This window comes from Capra hircus, chromosome 11, assembly GCF_001704415.2.
Source record: "Capra hircus breed San Clemente chromosome 11, ASM170441v1, whole genome shotgun sequence".
Taxonomy (NCBI): domain Eukaryota; kingdom Metazoa; phylum Chordata; class Mammalia; order Artiodactyla; family Bovidae; genus Capra; species Capra hircus.
This window is the reverse complement of record NC_030818.1, coordinates 72,947,405-72,959,460: the sequence shown is the minus strand read 5'-3', so window position 1 is coordinate 72,959,460 and position 12,056 is coordinate 72,947,405. Positions and strand designations below refer to the sequence as shown.

General features: G+C 38.9%; 1 protein-coding gene across 2 annotated transcripts in view; it reads left to right on the top strand.

Moving 5' to 3' along the window:
• The window catches only part of HADHB (hydroxyacyl-CoA dehydrogenase/3-ketoacyl-CoA thiolase/enoyl-CoA hydratase (trifunctional protein), beta subunit), a 29,017-nt gene extending 17,785 nt beyond the window's left edge, over positions 1 to 11,232 (top strand). For both annotated transcript variants that reach the window (XM_013967822.2, XM_005686934.3), the window contains 10 exons: positions 78 to 165; positions 1,311 to 1,498; positions 1,833 to 2,013; positions 2,554 to 2,675; positions 5,744 to 5,823; positions 5,901 to 5,948; positions 6,638 to 6,725; positions 7,045 to 7,119; positions 7,692 to 7,856; positions 10,454 to 11,232. In XM_013967822.2, the coding sequence (XP_013823276.1) occupies positions 78 to 165; positions 1,311 to 1,498; positions 1,833 to 2,013; positions 2,554 to 2,675; positions 5,744 to 5,823; positions 5,901 to 5,948; positions 6,638 to 6,725; positions 7,045 to 7,119; positions 7,692 to 7,856; positions 10,454 to 10,489 (1,071 nt within the window). In that variant the 3' untranslated portion in view covers positions 10,490 to 11,232. The remainder of the gene's footprint in view (positions 1 to 77; positions 166 to 1,310; positions 1,499 to 1,832; positions 2,014 to 2,553; positions 2,676 to 5,743; positions 5,824 to 5,900; positions 5,949 to 6,637; positions 6,726 to 7,044; positions 7,120 to 7,691; positions 7,857 to 10,453) is intronic.

Below are 12,056 nucleotides of genomic sequence, written 5' to 3'. Positions count from 1 at the left end.
CTGCTCACAGCACCGCTCATATTGGCATATTGCACTTCCTTTATAAGTGATCATTGCGTTCACTGTATTTCCTGAAGGCCGCCCTCGGAGCCGGCTTTTCTGACAAGACTCCTGCTCACACTGTCACCATGGCTTGCATCTCTTCCAACCAAGCCATGACCACAGGTATGTTGGTTTTTTTTTTGACAGCAGAAGGTACATGTTGGTTCTCCTTTGTCTTTTCTATGATCATTAAACATTATTCTTAACAGAAATAAATGATGTCTGAATTTGTGTGTTTCAGAAAATAAGGTACCATTTACATTTTTTTACTTTTGACAGTAGTTCTCCACCTTTTTCTTGCCCTCCATACCTGAGGACCACAACCATCTGTGTAGTTTCTTCATCAGTAGTGTGGCTGGCTATCACAGGGATTATTAAACGGAGGAGGTGCTTCTGGATTTGAGGCAGGAGGAGTTTATCACCTGCTAGGTTTTAAGATTAGGTGATTCTAGCATGATACTCGCCCATGAAGATGGTGGCCCTCCTCCCTCTATCATCATCATAGCGATAAATCACTGACTTGGATGGTACAGCTCTTTGCTCTACTTTTCCCCCACATCTTGGCCTTTTTATAATTATTTACAAATTCTCACAACAAACTTAGCAAATCTGTGGAACATTTTGTAGCACCAGCCCTTACTGTGAAAAGACAGGAAACCTGAAAGATACAGTGATCATGTGCTCTCTTAGTGACATCAAGGCCAAGTGGCCAGCCCACCATAAAGGTGGCAGGGAATAAGCTGGAGGCAGAAATGGGGGCATTCTCCACTCCGCACAGCATGTGACCGCTTCCAGTTAGAGCAACATAGTGCTTGCCCATGGCCAGAGGGCAGGGGGCTGCCTTACATCTAAAAGCCATACTTTATCTAGATTGTGGTAGAAACCGAAATTCTCTTTATAGGATAAAGAGTTGTTACCAAAACTGAAGCTGGGAACATATGAAATATGCCACATGTTCTACTTTAGATATGATTTGTTTGAGAATTGGTCCAGTGGATACTTCTGAAGGTTGACGTCCCTGTAGCCTGAATGAAACTTGTTTTTCTCTAGTGCATTGAATGTATTTTGAGTCATTGAAAAAAATTATCCTAATCCCTCTGAAAAGATAAAAACCAGAATTACACATGTTGTACAATGCTAATAACTATTGTACAATTTTTAAGTCCAGCCTAAATTTAAGAAAAAAAAAAGAAGCTTAAATTACCAGTGGTCTGTTAATTTATGCAAAAGATACTCATGTGCATACGACCTGTGCCTGTGCCCTATAGCTGTCGGCCTGATTGCCTCCGGCCAATGTGATGTGGTCGTGGCAGGTGGTGTAGAGTTGATGTCTGACATCCCTATTCGCCATTCAAGGAAAATGAGGAAAATGATGCTGGATCTCAATAAGGCCAAGACTCTGGCTCAGCGACTCTCTGTAATCTCTAAATTCAGATTGAATTTCCTATCGCCAGAGGTAAGACTCCTGAATGCTAACATAAAGACTTGTGTTGTCAAAGCATCCCACTGCAGAGATTTAGTGTTAGATAAGATGGCATGGGTTCAGTTATGTTCTAATGGCTGTGAATTCTGTTAGTTACAAGAAAAGGTTAATTATTAGGTCAAGACAGAGAAAAAAATAGCAGAAGATTTGAATTTGTAAGCCCTTTTTAGAGATGCCTTGCGCACAAAGAACTTCCCTTGTCCTGATCTTGATTGATTGTAGACTTTAACTTTCCCAGATAGCCCTAGGTGTGGTATAGCACTTGTTATATAACAGTGTACCTGGTCCCAATTATCTCCTTTCCCAGCTTCCTGCAGTGAGTGAGTTCTCCACCAGTGAGACCATGGGCCACTCTGCAGACCGATTGGCTGCTGCCTTTGCTATTTCTCGGGAAGAGCAGGATGAATACGCACTGCGCTCTCACAGCCTGGCCAAAAGGGCACAGGATGAAGGACTCCTTTCTGATGTTGTGCCCTTCAAAGTACCAGGTAAAACAGTTCACTCAGCTTTGTAAAGGGAAATGCTTCTTGATATTGTTAGAGAGTTTTGAATTTCTTCTAAAACTCCAAAAACCCTAAGTGACTTTTCAATGAATATTTCCAAAATACTCAGCTTTTATTCTTAAACATTGACTCAGGTTTCAATTTTTGTTGTAACATATGTAAGCATTTTAAAGAGATGTTTTATAAATCTCCTTTAGGTCTGGCAGATATTTTTTAGTTCTTATGTGCATGCTTGTTTTTAAAGTTCTGTATTTATAAGACTTCTGTAAAGAAGAGCCAAATATAAATAAATATCTTAAGAAAATAAGTTATCCTTTTTAATGTTAAATCATTTAGATTATTTCCCAAATGTCTTAAGAGTTTGCTTTCATATTTGGTAATATCTTGATAACTATAAAGAGCCTTCTTTTTAGTGAATAGTTATGGTTTATATTTTATTTGTTCTTGTAATTTTAAAGCATATTTCTCTGTAGAAGATATATAATGCTTATTGAGCTTAGCGTTGAAAATTTCATATTTTTATAGGAAGAGATACAGTTACACAAGATAATGGCATTCGTCCTTCCTCTCTGGATCAGATGGCCAAACTAAAACCTGCATTCATCAAGCCCTATGGCACAGTGACAGCTGCAAATTCTTCTTTCCTGGTAACTATGTGTGCTATTTAATGGCAACCCACTGCAGTGTTCTTGCCTGGAGAATCCCAGGTCCGGGGGAGCCTGGTGTCTATGGGGTTGCACAGAGTCGGACACGACTGAAGCGACTTAGCAGCAGCAGCAGCAGCAGCAATGATCTTTTATATTTGTGTATTCTCAATAGGAAAGCCTAAAATAAATGTACTTGTGTGTATTACGAATAGAGACTTAAAAACATACTTACTCAGACTTCCCTGGTGGCAATGTGGATAAGAATCCACCTGCCAATGCAGGGGACACAGGTTCAGTCTGTGGTCTGGGAAGATTCCACTGGCTGTGGAGCAAGTAAACTTATGCACCACAACTATTGAGCCAGAGCTCTAGAGCCCACCAGCCGCAACTACGGAATGAGAGTCATTTCCTAGGCAGGTTGGTAAGTCCAGGGGTCCCCAAGGAGAGAGGGGTCTGGAATTCTCAAGGAGGAAGAAAGGACAAACTTTCTTTTTTTTCCTCTACATTCCTTAGGATTATATAACAATAATGTATCCTGCCTGAGGACAGTCTCTGGATTAAACCTTCTGGCTAATCCTGTTATCTTAAAGTAAATTATGGGAGTAGGTCTGCTGAGGTCTTTACAACCTCCAGCCATTCTTTTGATTCATTATAATGACCAATTGGAGAGTGTATAACTCCATTGCTAACACTAACACTTTCTGCCTCCTTCTGATGCCTATGTCAGAAGCTTTCTCTATCTCCTTTATACTTTAATAAAACTTTAGTACGCAAAAGCTCCGAGCTTTCAAGCCTCGTCTCTGGCCCCAGATTGAATTCTTCTCCTCTGGAGGCCAAGAATCCTGGCGTATTTTCGTGGTTCAGCAACAACTTTGCATGAGCCCACCTGCCTCAGCTACTGTAGGCTTCAGCTACTGTTGGCCACAGCCCACATGCCTAGAGCCTGTGCTCCACAACAAAGAGAGCCACCACAATGAGAAGCCTGCCCACCACAACTAGGGAGTAGCCCCCACTTGCCACAACTAGAGAAAGCCCTTACGCAGCAACAAAGACCCAACACAGCCAAAAATAAATAAAATATACTTACCTATTACAAAGACTATTAAAATAGAATCAGTTTTTAAAGCTATGAAAGTCACCTGATCCAGTCAGCATTCTAATACAGAAACACTGTTCTCAAAAGAAAAAAAGCTGTTCTCTTCAGTCACTTCAGCAGTCAAAAAATTTTGCCTGCCTGTGCTGGGCACTGGAGATAAAAAGAATAGTTAATTGTAGTGAGAAAGTTCTGTGATGACTGTAAGCATTGACTCTTGGAGAAGATACATAGTTGGGTGAGTAAGAGAGTCTTCTTAGAGGAGGTAATACTTGATCAGTGAATCTTGAAGGAAGAGTACAAGCCAATTCAAGAAGTGTATAAAAGGCTTTCTAGGCAAAGGGAATGGCAAATGCAACTTTGAGAGTTAGGAGAGCAAAGGGCCTCTGGAGAAAAGCCTGGTCGGAACACAGGATATGAATTTAGGGAGTCGTCTACAACTTGGAGGACAGGGAAACCTGGCGTGCTGCGGTCCATGGGGTCACAGAGAGTCTGATAGAACTTAGCAACTGAGCAACATAAGACTTGAAAAGTAGGCAGAGAGAATGACAAGATACTTTTTCTAGTTCTGATTGTTAGAAAATTATGTTTTATGCTGACCCCCAAATTACTTTCCTATAAGCATCATGGAGTAAATCTACCCGCATTTTTGGTTGTTATTTTACTTATATGCAGGTAGCTTCATGTCCTTGCTTGGGTTTTTTTTCTTTCCTCCTCTATTAAATGTCCCTCTTGATTCTGCTTCTGCTGCGAGATGTGATTTCCCTCCTACTACCTTGGGTGCAGTCAGTCTTCAGGATATAGTTAATCTGGTCAGTGTTTCTTCTTACAGTATCATTCTTCTACCCAGACATACAGTCTAGAAAGAAACACAGGCAAATGTTTGACTTATTTGACCTTGATAAATGGCAATTTAATGCCTGCTCTTGAGCTTAGGAAAGAATACCTGAGGTGATTTTAACAGGATGGTGTACCACCTGGTAAAGCCTGAGCAGTGAAGGACTGGTTAGGTGGTTATTTCTAAAACCAAATTGGATGATAGGTTCATATGGCATCGGTTACACTCTTGGCAGATCTGAACCCCCTTGAATACTTGTGAGGTGTGCAGAAGGTTCAGGTTTATTCATCAAAATCAGAAACACAAGTCATTAGAGGTAATACATCACAGATACATGGGTTTTCAGAGATGCTGTTAATGTACCGTATTCATTGCAGTTTTTCACAATTGCACATTGAATATAGTAATGTGATGTTATTAGGTATAGTCACCTGTGTTTCCAGACTTTATGGCCACCTTATTGGTAGTGGCTGCATAGCCTCTTCAGAGTTACTGAGTTACAAAAATATGGTCTGAAATTACGGTAGAGATTGTTTTAATTTTGTCAATTCTAGAGAGTAGTTTCTTTTCCTTTGGAATTTTTGTGGTTTTTTTTTTTTTTTTTTTTTTTTTAGCTTTTTCTTTTGAAACAGTAGTAAAGGGCTTTTGTGAGTAGTACTAATTTGTCCCTCACTTCTTCTTCTTGGTTTGCTTGTTATAGAGTCTTTAAATTGAAGAAAATCATGTACAAGCTACAGGCAGGAAACAGCTGAGAAGCAGTCCAGAAAATATAAAAATAAATCAGTAAAGAAGAGATTTTGGGGAGGATTAATTCATAAAATTCCTCATATTCTGTGCCAAAAGCAAAAAACTTCTAGTTTATTATGAATACTATTGAGTTACCAATTCTCATCATTCATTTTGATAATTATGATACTTTTTGAATAGACTTTTCTACCCTCATCTGCCAAAAATGGGTCAGTGTGTATGTAAAATTGTGATTTAATGATGCATAAAATGGAAAGATTTTGTTACAGAGAGTCACTCTGTAAGTGTGATGCGTTGGTAAATTGAGGAACAGAGTATAGAAGACGGCTGAAGAAATAGCACCAGGTAGGCTGCAGTTATTTAATATTTTTGTTCCAATTAATATTTCAGACTGATGGTGCGTCTGCAGTGCTGATTATGGCAGAGGAAAAAGCTCTGGCCATGGGTTATAAGCCGAAGGCATATCTGAGGTAAAGTAAGTATTCAAGTTAGTTTCCTCTGATTTCTTTTCTTTAGTACAGAGCTCACCCTTCTGTTTTATACCTAGGGATTTCATGTACGTGTCCCAGGATCCAAAAGATCAGCTTTTACTTGGGTAGGTAGCAATGTATATTCTTGGATTATTCTAGAAAATATTGGTTACCCATGTTTATTACATAGATTTTAAAAGTATATAAAGCACTGAGTTCATAATTGTTTTGTAAATTGGCTTTTTAAAATAATAATCCTTTATGTTGTGTTATCGTTTTATAACTTTTCTACTTTTTCCTATGCTTTTCTACTACAGTTATCACATATATACTTTATATCCTTTTTTACATTAAGATGTCATAAGCATTTTTTTATACTGCCACTTACTCTGCAACACAATCAGAATAGCTTTTTATGAAAGCCTCCTAATGTTTAGATAGACTCCTCTCCCTTCCTCGCAAGGCTGTACCTTCACTAGCCTCCATCATGTCACTTAACTAGCCATGCCCCTTATGCTCTGCCGTTTGAGCTCTGTGTTCTTCTGGCTCTTCACATGATTAACTTGCCCTTCTCTTTTATTGTCTACTTGCTTATTATCTCTTTCTCTGAGTCTAGAATATCAACTGCAGAGGGCAGAGGCCGTGTCTGTTCAGTTTACTGTTGTATCAACAACACTTTGTTTGTACAGTAGAATCAGTGAATGAGTAGAGGACCTTCTAATAACTATGTAAAATTCAGTTTGGGGAATATGAAAGAGTTCTTTAGTTAAAAATGAAAGTTTTAATATCGTATCACTGAGTTTTTTCTTTTCAGACCAACATATGCTACTCCAAAAGTTCTGGAAAAGGCAGGATTAACAATGAATGATATTGATGCTTTTGAATTTCATGAAGCTTTCTCAGTAAGTCACTTTAAAGACACATATCAAAGGACTGTAATCATTTAATATGTGTGAAACAAGTAGAGCTTTATGTTTGAAGTACTGACTTAACACTACTGGGAGGAAATCCAGGGCTACACCCACAGTGTTGAAAAACCTATCTTTTGAAGCTATCTCTTTGAGGCCCTTCAGAAGTATCAGGTTGGTTCTTTAGAAAATATTCACGGAAAACTGATTTAAAGATTTGCTTAGCACTGAAGTTAGACAGACTCATGCATGAAAGAAAGTCTTGAGGGATTTTACTACAAGAAAGTCCTTATTGATTTATTTTCCTTTCTAGGGTCAGATTTTGGCTAATTTGAAGGCCATGGATTCTGATTGGTTTGCACAAAACTACATGGGTAGAAAAGCCAAGGTAAGTTTCTGGTTAAAAATATGCTTGAGGAAAAAAAAGATAGACTTGAGGGATTTTCCTGGAAGTCCAGTGGTTAAGGCTCCATGCTTCCATTGCATGGGGTGTGGGTTCTATCCCTGGTCGGGGAATTAAGATCCTGCATGCCTCACAGTGTGGCCTCCCCCGCCCCTGCAAAGCAAACTTTGAATTTCCAAAGCACTATAATATTTGGAACTTTAATACCTGCTAATAAAAATATGAAGAGGAAGGCTGCTGCTTCTTCGGAAAATTTTTGTGTGTTATTTCATGTATTTATTTCTTAGTTGAAAAATAGCTCCTGGAAATTCTTCGGAAAAAATAAAAGCAAGAATTCAAATTGTCTTTGGTTCATCCACTCTGATGTCAGATGAAAAATAAACAGGGCCCTTGGCTTTCAGAATTGATTTGGAATTTCTTTTGTAGTAAAATAGTATATGGTGGGTCTTTAAGAAAGTTATTTCCCTCTATTGCTATTACTTCCTGTTACTCAGAGCCTGGCCTGATTTTTAAGTAAATTCATCTTTTTTATTTGTGTTTATTTTTGTGGGAGCCAGGTTGGATCGCCTCCTTTGGAGAAGTTTAACACCTGGGGTGGATCACTGTCCCTGGGGCACCCGTTTGGAGCCACTGGCTGTCGGTTGGTCATGGCAGCTGCCAACAGGTTACGGAAGGAAGGAGGCCAGTATGGTCTAGTTGCCGCCTGTGCAGCTGGAGGGCAGGTAGGTCACAGAAGCTTAATACCTTCCAGAAAGTTATTTTCTTAGAAACAAACTCATCCAAGAATGTTTGATTTATCTTAATTCGAAACAGTCTTAGAGTGATTTTTCTGATGACACACAACTGGAAAAAAAAGCCCATTTTTGAGGGCCGGGGAGTACAGCTTCAACCCTGAGAGTACTTTGAATGAAAGAAGCTATTTATATCCAAATTTTTTTCCCCCTAAAATAATGTTTACAGGTTTTATTTATGTGCTTATTATGGAAATTATGGAAAATACAAAAAGTATGTAGAAAATAAGACTAGAATCACTTCCCCTCATCAGATACTATCATTAATCATACTTTGATATATTTTCTTCTTTAATAATAAAATTTTATTCATTTATTTAGTCACCTTGAGACCTTATCTATAAAATCTCTCCAAGAGGAAAACTGTGTTTCTTGAGAAGTGAACTGTACAATGGAGAATTAATTTACCTCTGGATAACTTATTGCTATTTAGCTGGGGAAAATTTTGTTTTCTATAGATTTTTTCTATCTGTTTTACTTGTGTTACCAACAAAACTTCCTACCTGTAGCATTTCATTGTGGGACTACAATCCAAAGGAAGGCTGGCTGTAATCTGTGTTGTTTTTTTTTTTTTAACCCTGCTGGAAACAGATTTGATTTTTCACCAGATAATAGAATCTATTTGTTGCTGACCAAGATGAATAAGATATGTAAAAGTATAAACATCTTGCATTTAAAAGCCTTTATTTATGGCTTTTCCTCCGAGACTTTGAAAAAGCAAGGGGTCAGTTATTTTTAGGTTAGAATCTTTTAGACTTCATGATCGGAAGTATTTTCTAAACTGGGTAACTTCGTTTATGGAAAACCATGGCTGGTCAGGACTGGAGCCCTCCTTCTTATCTTTCTATGCCAGGATTCACTGGGGGAGATAACTGGTGCACAATGTTGTACATAGTGCATAGTCCACACCAGTCAGTGTCCTTTGGTTTTGAGTGTTTGTTCCCTAGTTTTTTAATCTAGCACATAGAAGATTAGTAACCTAATACTAGATGGTTTTGTAAATGAACAAAGAATAATATCCAATGTTATTACTTTCCTCCAGAAGTTTAAGTGTAGTGAGGAAGGAGATGATGCATTCTAGACACTAGATTCAGCTTGGCATTGTTTCATCAAGAGCCAAGTGAGTGCTGTATAGACATGATTAGATCAGAGGAGGAGTTCGTCATTGGATCTAGAGCAGGATTTCTCAGCTTTGGCAGTAGTAACACTTTGGGCTAGGTAATTCTTTGTTTGGCTGGCAGGATTATGCTGTGTGTTGTAGAGTGTTTAGCATGGTCTCTGTCCACTAGATAACAGTAGTAGCAAACAACCCCCCTCATTACCCCCTCTCCCTGTCTCACCATATACACACAGTTGGGACAACCAAAAATATCTCCAGACATTACTAAATGTCCTCTGGGGAGGGTGGGGAGCAAAATCACTGCAGTTGGGAATCACTGACATAGAATAGTATAATTGATTTGGAACATGAAAATAACACAGCTTAAATAAAACAGGAGAGGGAATATTCTAACTTACTATGTATCCTTCTAGGACAACCCCAAGTCAGTCAGACCTTCCCATCCCTGTTCTTTTGTTTGCTTGTGCCTGTATCAAGGGTGTTTAACAGTTTGTTTTGAACTACAGTGTATACTAGATTGAGGATAGAGACCATGTAGCAAAACCTTGTACCCACACAGTGTTTAACTTGGTGCCTTATAAATAATAGTTCCTTAATAAATATTGTGGGGATTGAATTGAATCTAGAAGTAGGGAGATTAGTTAAAACTGTTAACTGGATTGATAACAGTCCAGAAGAATGATTATGATTATCAGATAGGATTTAGACTCGTGACATCATACATTTCTACACTAGGGTTAAACTAAGGAGGTAACTGTACTGTGCCTAGTGCTTGGGAAGGGGTTTTCTGCCTTTTGACTATTGTGGGACCGCAGCTCATCATCTCCACATGCATAGCGTAGTAAAGAAGAGACCAGGCTTTGGAATCATCTGGTTTCAAGTCCTGACCCTGTTATTTGATAGCTTTCTGGATTTGGGTGAGTAATGTAACCTTTTTACATTTTTTAAATAAAAAGCCCCCATTTTTCTCATCTTTCTCACAAGAAAGAAAGCTGTTGTCAAATTCACTGTATCATGTTTATTTTTATACAGCTAAAAAAAGCCACTGTGGCTTATTTTAATAGCAGCCACTTATGGAGCATCTACTAGAAATCAGACTCTACTAGGCAGACTTTGATACACATGTGTATGCATGTATGTGTGTGGTGTATGTACACACACACATTGTATGCTATCGCTTAATTTAATGCTCACAAAAATACTTTGATATGGGCACCATGAGCCCCATTTTATAGAGGAAGTTGAAGTTCAGAGTGGCTAATAACTTTCCCAAGATCACATAGTGTTTGAATGGCAGAGTCAGGATTGAGTTCCAAAGCCTGTACTTTTCTGTGGTTCTCTGCTGCCTCCATACTGGCTGGATTCATGCCTTTCATTGCTCTAACTGGACTTCTTTTTTCTTTTACAGGGCCATGCTATGATAGTGGAAGCTTATCCAAAATAATAGATCCAGAAGAGGTGACCTGGAGTTTCTGTGCAGCACTCGGCCTAGGCAATGCCATTTCAATGCACTATTCAATGACATCTCTAGTTCCCAGCTCCTCTTAGGAAAGCAAAATTTGTGGCCTTTTGTTTAATACTTTGCAATTAAGCCTTTCCAGTGTTCTGAGCTTTCTAAGAATCATAGCTTACTACTCTTTCAGGGATTCCTTAGTTACCAGAATCTCTCACAGTGATAAGTTCAAGCAATTATATTTGGTCTCTATTTTCATTAAGGACTGAATTAGTGGCTACAGTTTTGGAAAGAGACTAGGTGAGATTTGGGATCACCTTTGTAACATTTGCAAATTATAACTCATTCCTATTTGTGACCTAACGATAAACGTTTTCTATAAAACACAAAACCAGTGTGCCTAAATTAACTTAATTATGGGGAAATAATTTAGAATCTAAGCATCACTGAAAATTTACAGTAAATGTTTAGATGTATAAATACCTTGTTAAAAGTGTTAGTTGTTTAGTCATGTCCAACTCTGTGACCCCATGGACTGTAGCCTGCCAGGCTCCTCTGTCCATGAAATTCTCCAGGCAAGAATACTGGGGTGGGTTGCCATTCCCTTCTCCAGAGGATCTTCCTGATGCAGGGATCTAACCCACATCTACATTGCATGCAGATTCTTTACCATCCGAGCCAACAGGAAAGCCCATGTTGGTTAACCTTAATAAAGTAGAAAAGTTTGAGAACCATTTGTCTTGTTTTATTAGAGGTAAGAGGTGGTTCTCTTGTTTTAGGGACAGATTTTGCCTTGGACTGCTCATTTGTAACTTCTAACCATTTTGGTCTACCATGAGGCCGCTAGGAACATAAAATCCTACTTTAGAATAACACCATTTTTCCCCCATTGCCCATTTGAAGTAAATTTATTTTATTACTGTTTGGAGATGTTTCTGTTTGCCAGGTGTAAAGAAGTTTTAAAAATTTGGTCCACATATTAAAAATCCTCTCAGTTTTTTGACAACCAAATTGCATTGAATAACATGTATGCTTGTACCTTGAACAAAGTCTCAGCTGAAACCATTTATGTGAATGTCGTTTAGATGTTTGAAAGTTACTGGCAATCAGAATCATTCTCTAGTTCAGGGACAGTTTGGGCAAGGGAGCAAGTGCTAACCTCTTAAAAGGTTATTTGAGGATCCCAGCATCATTTCCCCATGATTTCGTTCTACATAACGTGAATTTTGGAGAAGGCAATGGCAACCCACTCCAGTACTCTTGCCTGGAAAATCCCATGGAAGGAGGGGCCTGGTGGGCTGCAGTCCATGGGGTCGCTAGGAGTCGGACACAACTGAGCGACTTCACTTTCACTTTTCACTTTCATGCATTGGAGAAGGAAATGGCAACCCACTCCAGTGTTCTTGCCTGGAGAATCCCGGGGACGGAGGAGCCTGGTGGGCTGCCGTCTATGGGGTCGCACAGAGTCGGACACGACTGAAGCGACTTAGCAGCAGCAGCAGCAGCAGCAGCAGCAACGTGAATTTTTAATACTGTAAATCAGTGTATTTACAAATCA